We start from the raw sequence: 14261 nt of genomic DNA, 5'->3' as shown, positions 1-14261 counted from the left end.
CAAGAGTTGCATGCTCTACTGACTGAGCCAGCCAGGTGCCTGACCACTTGCATGTTTAAACAATTTTGCCCACCGTAAGATTGTGGTGGGCAAGTGAAGAGCTCCACAGAGAATATGTCAAGCTTCAGCATCAAAATAAAGGCTATATTTTCCATAAATATCTATTGTTTTAAAATAAATGTTTAGGTATTGTTAATCTTGCAACCTATCACATTCCCTCTTTGACTCTAGAAAATGGACCAAAGTTTTAGCCCCAGCCCCACAGCCAAAAACTGTGCAGATTTAACATGTGCATTTTTATGGAGCTTGAGTTTCATCTGACTACCCTGGTCCTCTCCTTTTCTCAATGATTTACCACCTTTATTTCTTACTGTTCTGAATATAACTAAAGAAATGAGTTGAAATCCTTTTTAAAAGTTACACTGGGAAGAAAAAAACTGTAAAAGCTCTTGTCAGAAGACAGGGAAATACACAAGAGTCTCTTAATGACTGAGAATAAACTGGATTGATGGAGGCAGGTGGGTGGGAGATGGGCTCTAAGGAGGGCACTTGGTGGGATGAGCACTGGGTACTGTATGTAAGTGATGAATCACTGAATTCTACTCCTGAAACCAATATTGCACTGTTAACTAACTAAAAATTAAACAAATTAATAAAATAAAAGCTCTTGTCTTTGTAGCCCTAGTTCTGGAACAGAATCTGGTAAATGGTATCAATAGGTATTTTGCTGAGTTGAAAGAGTACAATTTACTTGGAAAGTCAGTATCTTAAACAGTCTGATCTGGATTCACCAAAAAATGTGTTCCTGTAAAATTGGGTACATTTCAAAATTCTCAAACTGAAATGAAAGTTAAAGGTGTGAGAAGAGAATGTTTCTTATAAGAATACTATGGAAGCTATTTTTATAACATGACACTTGTACAAAGTACATAATTATTCCCTAACTTGTTTGTAAAGCAAGGCAATCACCTATTTTGACTTAGAAAAAGCAGAGGATATATAATTTAACAATATTAAACAAACAGTTACAACATGTCAGAAACTCCATGGGAAGACAAAAAGCAATTAAAATCATCTTACCGTGAACTTAATGCCTGGTTGTGATCGAATTCCTAGTTGTTTAATTTCTAGTTTAGCCAACATACAAGATAATCGAGTAGGTGCAAATAACACAGAGATATAAATGTCTTCCTTTGGACGCATTCTAATCTCACAGTTACTGGTCAGTCGCTCTTCTGAACCAAAAGTGTGCTGAAGCTACAATTTAAAAACAGTCACTACATACAAGAAAGCAGGAACAAAATAAAGCTACCACCAAACCAAAGCTTCAAAGATGAAGCACACATAATGGTCTGCACATGTAAGTGCTTTGAAAGAATATGAAATAGCACTGTGCACACTACAAACCTGAAAGCAGTCCTGGTCTTGTCCTCTAATGAGCAGTCGCAGATGCTGGGTTGTAGATGTACAATTATTTCTTAAAGCTAGCTTCTGAAGCCTAGAAACAAGTACACATTGTAAATGCGGTTTTCCTCCACAGATGTTGCTACCGCTGTGAAAACAAAGTCAGGTAAAACTAACTGCCATGTTTAGAGATGGACTGGATTGCATATGCTACTTTACTAGTAGCCCTGCAAAGGTATCTCCACAATTCTGAAAACATACATTCCCCATTTCTGAAAACATCCATTAAAGACTCACCTTGTCACAGCAACTTTTTGGTTTAAATGCTCTCCTATTATAGCTCCCTAGCCATAATAATAAATAAATAACTTTATTATTTATACTAAATATATAAATCTTACCTGTCTTATAAAACAATGAAAATCCAAATTAACAAATTCATTAAGTTGCTAAGTCAATACCACACTTAACTTGAATACTGAGTTTTCATGGCAACAAGGAATCCCAGGCACACTGCTTAGATTTTTTTTTCACTCTATGAGCCTCATTTGCACAATTAGTTTTTAAACAATATATTGAATTAACCATTTAAAAAGTTACAATATGCAAAAAAATAAAGATAATAAAAAGTTACAATATGCAAGTAGAATAGACTTAAAAATACTAGCTAGCTGGTGGTTAAAAAAAAATCCTTCAATCTTTGAAAATATTCAAATTTTCTCTTCACTGGAGAATAGAGAATACATGAGTAAATCTCCACTTTACTCAAATTTTGAAGAGTGGCAGTTAAATTAGTTAAACTGTGCTCTATGTCTTGTCCACCTTGGGATGAAGGAGAAAGGTTGCTGAGCTCAACCTAAGAATAAAATCTAAGACCTACAGGGGTGCTTGGGTGGCTCAGCTAGTTAAGCATCTGACTCTTGCTTCCAGCTCAGGTCATCATCTCATGATTCGGGAGATGGAGCCTCGCACTGGCTGTCAGTGCAGAGCCTGCTTGGGATTCTCTCTCTCCCTTTCTCTCTGCCCCCTCCACTGCTTGAGTGCTCGCTCTCTCTCAAAATAAATAAAGATTAAAAAAAATTTAGGGGTGCCTGGGTGGCTCAGTCACTTAAGCATCCAACTCAGCTTGGAATCCTGAGCTTAATTTTCAGCTCAGGTCATGATCTCATGGTTCATGAATTCAAGGCCCGCATGGGGCTCTGTGCTGACAGTGTGGAGACTGCTTGTGATTTTCTCTCTCTCTGCCTCTCCCCTGCTCATTCTCTCTCTCTCTCAAAATAAATAAACATACTTATAAAAATTTAAACCTAAGGCCTGAGGAAAGCATTCACAGAACACTAAGACCAAAAAAAAAAAAAAAACTTTTAAAATTGTTTATTTTTATCTATTTTTAAAGAAATGTGGTTATCATTTGCAACTAGTAATCAAGTGGAGGGAGAGGGGAGCAGTTTCTAGTTTCAAAAAGGAACTATACAAAATAAAAAGGGTTAACACCTTTATTATGTAGAGTCTACATAAAATAATAATTAAAAAAATTACTAAATCCTAACCAACAAATAGCCAAAGCACATGTGGAGACTTATGAGAGAGAAATCAATAAATGAATGAATATATGGAAAAATGCAGAACTTCAAAAATTAAAAAATATCAAACTGGAATGAAATACCACTTTGGACCACTTTACCCTTAGAAAATGTAATTTTAATTTATTAATTATCATTTCTATCTGTAACTGAGGCAAAATCAATTACTCAATGAGAACACTGCCCCCAAAATTATATATGAATTTTTTTCTCTTTCCTCTGGAAGAAGAGCTCACTTCAAATCTCCCTTTTGCAACAAGAACCTTCTCCCACAAAGGCAGGCAGGGAGCAGGCAAATACTGCATCAGAAGGGCACCAGCATCCCCTTGCCCTCTGTTTCTGGGTCCTCTCCTAGCAGTCACTGGGTCACAGCCTCTGACTGCCTCCTAGGATATTTCTTAGGGAGAGAAAATAGGACGACCTTTTCTAAGCAGGGTTTTAGACCATCTCTTTGTCATAAACTCTGCTGCAACATCCTTATAAAGGAGCAGCAGGAGATATCTGGGGTGGGAAAAATCATCTTTCTATGCAGGACACTACAATGGAATTAAGGGAACTACAGAAACATAAGCTAAGCAGGCACCGCACTAAATACTGTACATATATCAGCATGTTACCTATGGATCTACTGCTTTCAACAAACCCACTTCTAGCCATCATGTGGTACAGCATCCACAGACTAAGATCCTTCTCACAGGACTGGTGAGCTCCTCCAGGCTGTGTTAAGGTATCTAACCAACTATAAACAGGGGCTACGACAGCTTTTCAGATCAATTCCCTGTCCTGGCACGGGGCTTACACTTACATCTGTTGGATCAGAAGGTAGTCCATGAATCTCCATGAAGAAGTGAAGTCAAGAAATAAAGGAGGATGGCCAGAAGGCCTTTCACTTAGGAGAGGGCCAGGGAAAAATGCCAATGAAAGTCCAAAAGCATACACAAGATAGTGCCCCCATTTTCAACTTAACTAATTTCTGATTTTAAAAAAAGTTTAACAGTAATTTTGTTTCAGATGAGCTGTAAGATTTCAAGATGTTCTGGCATCTGGAACAGCTAGATTTTAAGAGCAGCCATCTCGGGGCGCCTGGGTGGCTCAGTCGGTTAAGCGTCCGACTTCGGCTCAGGTCATGATCTCACAGTTCGTGGGTTCGAGCCCTGCGTCGGGCTCTGTGCTGACAGCTAGCTCAGAGCCTGGAGCCTGCTTCAGATTCTGTATCTCCCTCTCTCTGACCCTCCCCTCCTCACGCTCTCTCTCTCTGAGAAAGAAATTAAAAAAAAAAAAAAAAAAAAAAGAGCAGCCATCTCTATTAATCATCTATTGCAAATTTTATCACAAGATAGAGAATTCTGTAAGGAACAACACAAGTATGCTTTATAGCCCTTACTGAGCTCTCTTCTGACTTTGACTTAAAGGAAAGAGCAGTTACAGAATAAGCTGTGTATCAACAGGGATACTCAATAGCTGACGCTTGCCAAAGTCTGTACGGTGATAATGACTATGATTGTTAGGGCATCTGGAAAGTGATCTTCTTCTTCCTTTTACCTTAGACATCGATGGCTGAGCTGTACAGATGTTATTTTGACCATCTTCTATGGCACAGAACTTCAAAGTCTCAAATCACTACTTGAACGTGTACTGGTGCAGACCACAAACTAATGTTTTGGGGGGAAAGTCTGGTGTATACTGTCCAGGTTCAACTGTATAGAACCAGAAAACTCTTCTATACAGGCACATGCCCTTGTTCAGCCCTTCCTTTCAATGTGTATTCCATCTCGACTGGCTGCAAAAAGCAGATGACATAACCAACAATACAGGAGCTACCAAGGAGAGCACAATCCCTCAAACTCCCTGCCAATCAGGACTTTTTAAAGGTCTAGCTAAGAGAATCTTTACTGAGAGCTGCTTACAGAACATGCAGCCCACCATTCTTCTAGGTGCCTAACCTGTCTCAATCAAGCCACCACCTGCTTCAGAACTCAGAAAACACCTTCAGCTGGGTGGTCAGGTGTGACACGTGCAGACCAGACTGAAGCACCTTAAAGAGGAACATTCTGATGGGAGTATTTACTGTGAAGTAGTTTTACTTTGAGATTTGGCATACTGTATGGATTTCTCTTTGAAAGGACCCCTGGGGGGAAAAGAAAGAAAAACAAAAAAAAACAAAAAAAAAAGAAAGGACTCCTGCAAGAAACATCTCTCTCAATTCTGGAGCAGGAACAGCTGTGCTCTCTCACACAGTAACTGGCTTGTTCTTAACCTCTGAACACTGTGACTTATTTTAGGATGATGGGGTTAGAGTGAGAGCCAAGTACAAGTCCCACATCAAGGCGAGTGCACGGGTTCTGCAGGTAAGCCTTCAGGTGCTACCTTTATGATGACCATGTCTCATCTTCCCATGGCAGTCGGCCCTCAACTGTTTTTACCTTACTATGTCTTTATGAAAGCTGCTTTTCCAAGACAAGGTACAGATGACTACATGGATGGTTAAGCAGATGTATGAACTCTACAAAGATCAATTAGATCTTTTTTTGCACCGACAAAACTATAATTTTAAAGAAGTTAATTCTCACACCTGTAGTACAGATTCAGCCACAAGTTTCTTACCTCTCAGGTACCATAGAAATGTACAGGTAAAACATTTAAGTCAAACACAAAAATGCAAAATATGGAAGAGGAAACACTGAGGTTTCATAATTACCTAGATTATTAATTAGAAGTGTTTACTATATTTGAGGTTGGTAAAAAAAAATTAGCTAAGTTGCTAAGCTTATGAAAGGAAAAATATTACTATATGTTATACATCAATTTATTAACTCAAGGTTTATATTCATAATGTATAACCAAAGTGCGTGTGAAAATAAGGTTCAAGATATAATTCACATTAAACTATGACAGAACAGATCTGCTCTATTAGAGATCTGTGTACTCTTTCTGGTACAAAGTATTCACATTCAACTACTTTGTAATCTCCTTAAGCAGAATGCAAAATCTCTGATTATTTTTCTTCCTACCTTTCCATATGGCTTTCCAAAGAAGGAACAAGAAACTCTTAACTGCCTAAATCTGATAATCAGCTGAGCTTAAGAAAATTGAAACCTATTTTTCTGGATTGCAGGGGTGAAAATTTTGATTAAAACATTGGAATTCATGACAGGAAGATTAAAGAACACAGGATAACTTTATTTCAACTCTAAAAACATTATCATGGTCATAATTATCAGAGTGGAGAATAACGCTAGGTGATGACAGCAGAATCTTACTGTCATACATGCATACTTACTGTATTCTACCAAGAGGGACACCCCCCCAGGCCAGAAACTGCTTGTTGGACAAAATTGATGGAACATCTGAGCAGCAAGATCCAGGCGTTAGAGGTTTATTTCCAGAAGAAACTACTTCACCTTTTAACATCACTTCATACTGTGGTCCAAATGGTTGCACGAATATTTTCAAGATCCTAACAAAGAAAACCATCTAAATTGAGTATCTACAATTCAGTTCTATTGGCAACTATTCCCCAGAGACTTCCTTTGTCCAAGAGACTGAACTGGGTGCTGAGGATACAATGACATTCCCACTCTTATACCTTATATTCCAGAGAAGAATAGAGACAAGGAAAGAGACTGTCACAATACCATTTACACAATGGGAGAGGGGAAGTTCATGGGGCCACAGGAATACTACCAATTACTATTTATGAGGAGTTTGGGAAGAGTTAAGGAAAGCTTCCAGATGAAAAAGGTAACCCACTTAAGTTGGGGGCAGCCATTCCAGGCACAAGTATTGACATGTGTGCAGTCCAACTCTTTTCTGGAAGGTCATAGTAGCAGACTGAGCACACTAAGGCATTCCATAACCCAGGCTGCGGACAGGCCATATGTGTCTCAGAAGAACATGTTTCTAAGCTCTGTTTACCAAGCAAATTCCAATACTAATCACAATGATGTTCCAACCACTATCAGGCAATATTCACTTATGATTTAGGTGCCCAAAAGTCGTAAGCCTGGAGAAAAGGGTGGTGGTGGGGAGCATCTTAAACTACCAACAACTGGTGATAAGTTTCCTTGGAGAGAGAGAAAAAGTTAATGAGAAACATCAAGATTGACATTTTATCATTTACTTTTGTCAGAATGTATCTGAAAATAGTCACTTCTTAATTTCTAGTCAGTTGGTTTAAAAGGAGAGTTTTAGTACACAAAAAGAAGAAAATCTGAGGCTAACAGAGGTTAAACAGAGCTATACTGTCTATCAGATGAGATGAAACATGTCCTAGATCATACAGGCTATGGACTGAAGCACATCTAAGTAAGTGGCTGTTTTCAGAGAAGAATAAAAACTTGTCATTATAAATAAATTTATATTACCTTTCCTCACAGGCTTTGGGATCCTTTGGAGTAAATGTAACTATAACTTCATGTTCTTCTCCAGGTTTAAGGAATAGATTCTCTGGATCCACTGAAAAATGACTTCCTTGGTCTGGGATCTAAATATTTATACAATTATAACTAAATACTGACTTATGCTATTATGGCTTTTATCAGCTACTCTCATTTTTCATTTACTCTGACAGTAAATGCCTTCTGCCTTTTCCGTCACTGCCCCACCTTGTCTTATTCTCTTGCAAGGGGCACTTCCTCTTCCATAACAAACTTCAACTCCCACCCCATCACTATTTCCTATCACTAACACCCTCTTACTCATCTACATGTCTCAGAAATGTCTACATATGTGATCAATCTCCTCCAATTCAACCTATCCACAGGATAACATACACATTTTTCAGGAACTAATCTAGAACTCAGTTCTTACATATAAAACATCAGATGTTAAAGTGTCCTATCATCTATTTCATACTATTTTAATAAGCACTCTGGTCTCTGCCAAGCTGGGCAGCTCAGCCTCATTCACAATGTCAGGACATAGAGTCTCATGGAGTAAGGAAATACTATATCATAGCACTCTTACACATATTCTTACCTTGATATCTAAGTAAACATCAATATTTCCTGCATTTTTCAAAGGTAAGTGCTGCTTTGTTGAGGAAGCCACACTGGCAAACAGGTGCATAGTCTAGAGAATGGGGTAAAACCGACATTTTAAATAATGTCACAATTAGAATGAAATCAACCTAAACATAAAATCATGGCAAAAAAAAAAAGAGTTTAGGGTACCTGTAAATCTTTTGGAGCATGTATCCTAGCTATTCCTGTTCTTGCTTGAAGACCAACACTTTTAATGACTGGTGTTGGGTTTGGGCTATCAACTTCTATATCAACTCTTGCCAAGAACTCTTCTGCTGAGCCTAAAATGTCTAACACCAGGGTTAATTAATTATAAATGTTGTATGTGGTCCAATACTATACCCTCAGGGATCCTAAGAAATCCTAAGCAAGATGATAAGATGATTTTGTTTAAGTTTACTTATTTTGAGAGAGAGAGAGAATATCCTAAGCAGACTCCATACAGTCAGCACAGAGCCCAATGTGGGGTCTAAACTCACAAACCATGAGATCATGACCTGAGCCGCAACCAAGAGTCAGATGTTTAACCGACTGAGCCACCCAGGAGCCCCAACAAAATGATTTTTTGAAGAATTCCTCTTTTAAGAGGAATAGAAATTAGTGGAGGAGAAAGGAGAAAAATAAAGAAAATACCTAAATGGTAGATGTGATAAAATCATTGAACAGAAAAGATCTCCAAAGGTTCTCAGTGGTACTTGCTGGGGTTAACCACAATTACATGGACTTGACCCAAAACAGCCTGGGTGGCTCAGTTGGTTAAGCGTCTGACTTTGGCTCAGGTCATGATCTCATGGCTCGTGGGCTGGAGCCCCGCGACAGGCTCTGTGCTGACAGCTAAGAGCCTGGAGCCTGTTTCAGATTCTGTGTCTCCCTCTCTCTCTGACCCTCCCCTGCTCAAGCTGTCTCTCTCTCTGTCTCTCTCAGAAATAAATAAAACATTAAAAAAAATTTAACAACATATTTGACAAATGACCCAAAGTATTCACATTCACTGATGGAAGAAACATGCCTCAACTTTGTAGTTTATTTTGCTACAAAGAAAGGCAATTCCTCAAAAAACATAAACATGAATACCTGAAGAAGTGATCCGTTTCTTTGGACTATGGAAAAGAACCCAAATTATCAGAAATTCTGGATCCTGCAAAATAAAATAAAACTTAATTCACACTAGCATTAAGATTTAAATCTTAATAAGAGATAAGTAGTTTGGAAACTTAACTCCCTTTTTAATTCTAAGGCAGTTCTTTCAACCCACTCAGCTTACCTGCCCATCATAACTGGCAGGCATCGTGTGGTTGACCACAGAAGGAGCTGCCAGCTGAGCAATCACGTCAGCATACGGAGCTGCTTTCAAAGAAGCATGGATGGGCGCCTTTGAAAATGTGAAGCAGCGCCAGGCTATGGCATTCTGTTCAGAAATAGAAGAATCAGTCTCAGTAATGCCAATTCAGAAATAGAACAGTCTCAGTAAAGGCAACAGTGCAATGTTCATGTGATGTTAAATTTGTTGACCATATTGTTAACAAAAAAATTTAATTCCATAAGAAAAATTAACCAAGAATGATAGCAGCATCTACAATTCCAAATCAATGTGTTCTGTGAAGCTTCTTACTGTATGTTAGTACTTACAGCATTAATAACAAGTCTGATTGGCACCATGGCATGAGTCTTGTTTATCAGTTTTAATGGCAAAGCTTTCCAGCCTCCATAAGTCAAGTCACCAAAATCAAGAACATCTTTTTTTTCTGTTTCTACCTAATTATGAAAGAGTAATTTATAAAAAACCATATATTAATAAATATCACAGCTTACATTCATATCACTGCTCTTTGCAGCTACAAATAGTCAGCATTAAATGGAAACTTACATAAGTATCCCCAGGCATTTTACAATTGCTATTTTCTACAAAAATAAATGTTAAATTCTTTTTTTGAGGTAGTCTATGTATGCAAATATACTACAGAACAAAATAATGGGTTTGCTCTTGATACTTTAAAAAGACTGTTAGTTGTTAAGACAAACTGACAATTTTATAAAATATACAAGTCTCCCTTCAATGAGTTACTATGAACTCTATAATTTTAACTTCTCAATTCCCTTCAAAATATATGTTGGAATTTTCAGATTTAGTCCAAATTTCTGACGAAACTAAAAATGTTTAAAATGATACCAAAACAGCCATATCAGAAATTTAAAATGAGTGCCTAAGAACAACCTAACACAGACCTCTCTCTCACACACACACGTAGAAATGTTGGATATTTAACACACACACAAATTTCTTTAGCCTGGCCAAATAAAACAGGAAATCAAAAACAGACTGGCAAATGGGAGCTGACTTCCATGGTGGCCCATGAAGGTCTGGGATCGACCCACTCCCAACGTGGTGGAGCTTCAATACCCTCCTAAAAACAGAAAGTAGGACCCTGAGCTTGTGGTGGGCACGGTGAGGCTAGAAAGGAATCTCAACTCCCTGCATCAAGTACAGAAATCAAAGAAGTGTCCTTTTTATGAAAAGGACACTGGAAAACTCTGTTTACATGTTTAAGGAGGTAGTAGGGAAGCTTGTCCAGCAATGGGTGGGTGTTAGAAGATCATTTGCAAGAAAGTAAAACCCTAGGCCTATGCCACACTAGATATGAAAGCTCCAAGCTGAAAATAAGTACAACCCTTCGTGCCTCAAGCAGTGTACGAAGTGCCCTCCACGGACACTGAAAAACCAGAACATGTGGAATTTCTATAGCAAAGAGCAGCCTTCATGATGTGAGCCCATTTAAAAAACTTTAAGTATCAGTTAAAAAATTAGAAACCACATGAAGAAAGTAATCAGGGAGACCTAGCAAATCTAGCAGAAAATGAGCACCTGAAGAACTAGAAATAATCTGAAATTAACTATAAAATAAGTACATTTTAATTATAGATAATAGAGTCTATGGAAAAGGTAAAAACAAAAGATTCAATGAGGCGCCTGGGTGGCTCAGTCTGTTGAGCATGCGACTTCAGCTCAGGTCATGATCTCACTCATGGGTTTGAGCCCTGCATCGGGCTCTGTACTGGCAGCTCAAAGCCTGGAGCCTGCTTTGGATTCTGTGTCTCCCTCTCTCTCTGCCCCCCTGCTCATGCTCTGTCTCTCTCTCTCTCTCAAAATAAATAAATGTTAGGGGCGCCTGGGTGGCTTAGTAGGTTAAGCGTACGACTTTCGCTTAGATCATGATCTCGCGGTTCGTGGGTTCGAGCCCCGCGTTGGGCTCTGTGCTGACTGCCAGCTCAGAGCCTGGAGCCTATTTCAGAGTCTGTATTTCCGTCTCTCTCTGACCCTCCCCTGCTCACGCTGTCTCTCTCTCTCTCCTAGAAAAAAAAAATATTAAAAAAAAAAATGTTAAAAAAAACAACAAAAATAAAACACAAAACAAAAGATTCAAGAAATAATGGTGAACAAAAAAAAGAATGTAAAATAGCATGATCAATCTGTTAAAAAATGTTTAATGTTAAACCATTTGGGACTAAAATAGTAAAAGATATTACAGAAGGAAAAGATCAACATTAAAATGATTGCAGTGTTTTGTGTTGTTTGGGCTCCTGATTTAGACCTCAGTAACCAATTTGAATAAGAAGGGAACAGAACTGTGTAACTTCCAAACTCATGCAGATGCAAGAGAATTGTTACTTTAAAAAGAACAATTTCACTTAGAAGATAAAATTATCTTGAGTCTAAACATACATAACAACAGAGCTCAGAATACCCAAGACAAAAATCAATAGAATTATGAGAAACAGACAAACCCACAAACACCTCTCTCAAAGGCGAAAAGACTAAACACAAAGAAATATTAGTAATTATACAGAAGACAGTAACAAAGTAGAGCTAAAGGACATATAAACGAATTCTGTACCTAAGAGAAATTAGAGTCATTCTTTTCAAGCACACAAGAAACATTAACATAGATCAAACTCATACTAAGCTACAAAATCTCTCTTCCCAACCCATACTGACTCCAATGTGGGAGGAATACATTGGGGAGAGGCAGCTGAAGATTCCCAAAACATTTGGAAATTATAAATTGTACTTTGAAATGCATAACAATCCAATTTCTCCAAGAGAAGATCAAAAATTTTCTTTGGCCAGACTTATTACATAAATCTTTAATGATATGGATAAAATAGCTAACTGACTACAGTCATTGGATTTGGTACACACAAATGTAATACAATATTTCAAAAACCCCATGTATAGGGGCGCCTGGGTGGCTTAGTTGGTTAAGCATCCGACTTTCACTTAGGTCATGATCTCGCGGTTTGTGGGTTCGAGCCCCGCGTCGGGCTCTGTGCTGACTGCCAGCTCAGAGCCTGGAGCCTGTTTCAGTCTGTGACACCCTCTCTCTCTGGCCCTCCCCTGCTCACGCTGTCTCTCTCTCTCTCCTAGAAATAAATAAAACATTAGAAAAAAATTAAAAAAAAAAAAAACAAACCCATGTATTTAGAAATATTGCTATTTCCACTTTCTATTTGAGTTGGTAGTTCAAACAAGTAATACTTGAGCCCCTACTATATGCCAAGCACTATTTTGGAAGTGAACAAAAGAGACACGCATCCTGGACCCCAAACAGCTTACATTGTAGTGGGAGCAGGGAGGATCAGACAATAAATAGGTAACCATTTAGTATGTCAATGTTGAAAATGCAAAGCAGGGCCGCTTGGGTGGCTCAGTCGGTTAAGTGTCCAACTTCAGCTCAGGTCATGATCACGCAGTTCGTGGGTTCAAGCCCCGCATCGGGCTCTGTGCTGACAGCTAGCTCAGAGCCTGGATCCTGTTTCAGATTCTGTGTCTCCCTCTCTCTCTGACCCTCCCCTGCTCATGCTGTCTCTTTCTCTCAGAAATAAATAAAAATTAAAAAAAAAAAAAAGAAAATGCAAAGCAGGTAAGTAAAGTGGACAAAAGGGAGGTGGGCATGCAGGGATGAGGGAATGGGGGGGGGGCCTGCCATTCCACCAACAGTGAGAGTACGCAGTATGCGGGAGACGTATTCAAGGTAGAAAACAACTATAAGCAAACTCTTGACAAGATCATCAACACCGGTGGCTTCTTCGTCCCTAGAAACACTGTCTGAACTGTCTTCCAGCACCCACGAAGCTTAGTCTTCATGTGCATCCAAACTGACATCAAAACAGTTTTTAACTCCATATGTAATGTGGTTACGGAAAGTTACTCCAAGCTAAAACACTCATTCATTTATCATAAGGCAGCTGTTTTTATTTTCCCTATACACGTATATTCAAGATTTCTCCTACTCACTTCCTGTATTCTTTTTTAAAGTGATATTTAAAAGGTTAATATATAACATCCAACGTTTATATACCACTAAGGAAAATCACTGATCTCATTACATTTCTTAGTCTCCTTTAAAACAAACAACCCGGGGCGCCTGGGTGGCTCAGTCGGTTAAGCGCCCGACTTCGGCTCAGGTCATGATCTCATGGTTCATGGATTCGAGCCCCACGTCAGGCTCTGTGCTGACAGCTAGCTCAGAGCCTGGAGCCTGTTCAGATTCTGTGTCTCCCTCTCTCTCTGACTCTCCCCTACTCATGCTGTCTTTCTCTCTCTCTCACAGAAATAAAAACATTAAAAAAATTTTTTTAAACAAACAATCCAATATGTCTAGTGACTTTTCAGAACATCCCAAACTAATGCCCATATCTAGCAAGCAGAACTGAATTTCTGTAAAACAATAGAAATTATTTTAATTATTTTAATTTTTTTTTTAATTTTTGAGAGAGAGAGAGAGACAGAGTGTGAGCAGGGGAAGGACAGAGAGAAAGGGAGGGAGACAAAGAATATGAAGCAGGCTCCAGGCTCTGAACTATCAGCACAGAGCCCAACCCAGGGCTCGAACTCATGAACTGTGAGGTCATGATCTGAGCGGAAGTCGGACACTTTAACAGACTGAGCCATCCAGGCACTCCAGTAATTAATGTTTTTTTTTCCAAGTTATTTGTTTATATTGAGACACAGAGACTGCACCACTGGGGAGGGGCAGAGAGGGAGAGAGGATCCCAAGCAGGTTCCCCACTGCCAGTGCAGAGCCTGATGCAGGGTTTGAACCCAGGAAGCTATGAGATCATGACTCAAACCAAAATCGAGTCAAACACTTCACCAACTAAGTCACCCGGATGCCCCATTAATGTTTATTTTTGAGAGAGAGAGAGACAGGAAAGAGAGAAAGCAGGGGAGGGGCAGAGAAAGAGGGAGACAGAG

The 14261-nt window shown here is 38.9% G+C and overlaps 1 protein-coding gene across 1 annotated transcript in view; it reads right to left on the bottom strand.

Moving 5' to 3' along the window:
- Positions 1 to 14261, bottom strand: part of CEP192 (centrosomal protein 192) — a 130861-nt gene that overhangs the window by 35487 nt on the left and 81113 nt on the right. The window contains exons 23-31 of the mRNA XM_039220435.1: positions 9638 to 9763; positions 9273 to 9416; positions 9083 to 9146; positions 8159 to 8298; positions 7965 to 8057; positions 7352 to 7470; positions 6268 to 6444; positions 1408 to 1498; positions 1081 to 1257 (exon numbers count right to left, since the gene is read on the bottom strand). Coding sequence (XP_039076366.1) covers positions 1081 to 1257; positions 1408 to 1498; positions 6268 to 6444; positions 7352 to 7470; positions 7965 to 8057; positions 8159 to 8298; positions 9083 to 9146; positions 9273 to 9416; positions 9638 to 9763 — 1131 coding nt within the window. The remainder of the gene's footprint in view (positions 1 to 1080; positions 1258 to 1407; positions 1499 to 6267; positions 6445 to 7351; positions 7471 to 7964; positions 8058 to 8158; positions 8299 to 9082; positions 9147 to 9272; positions 9417 to 9637; positions 9764 to 14261) is intronic.

The sequence above is a fragment of the Hyaena hyaena genome, unplaced genomic scaffold (assembly GCF_003009895.1).
Source record: "Hyaena hyaena isolate Hyena2069 unplaced genomic scaffold, ASM300989v1 scaffold_889, whole genome shotgun sequence".
Lineage (NCBI taxonomy): Eukaryota > Metazoa > Chordata > Mammalia > Carnivora > Hyaenidae > Hyaena > Hyaena hyaena.
The sequence above is the reverse complement of the archived record's forward strand: the minus strand, read 5'-3'. Positions and strand labels throughout refer to the sequence as shown.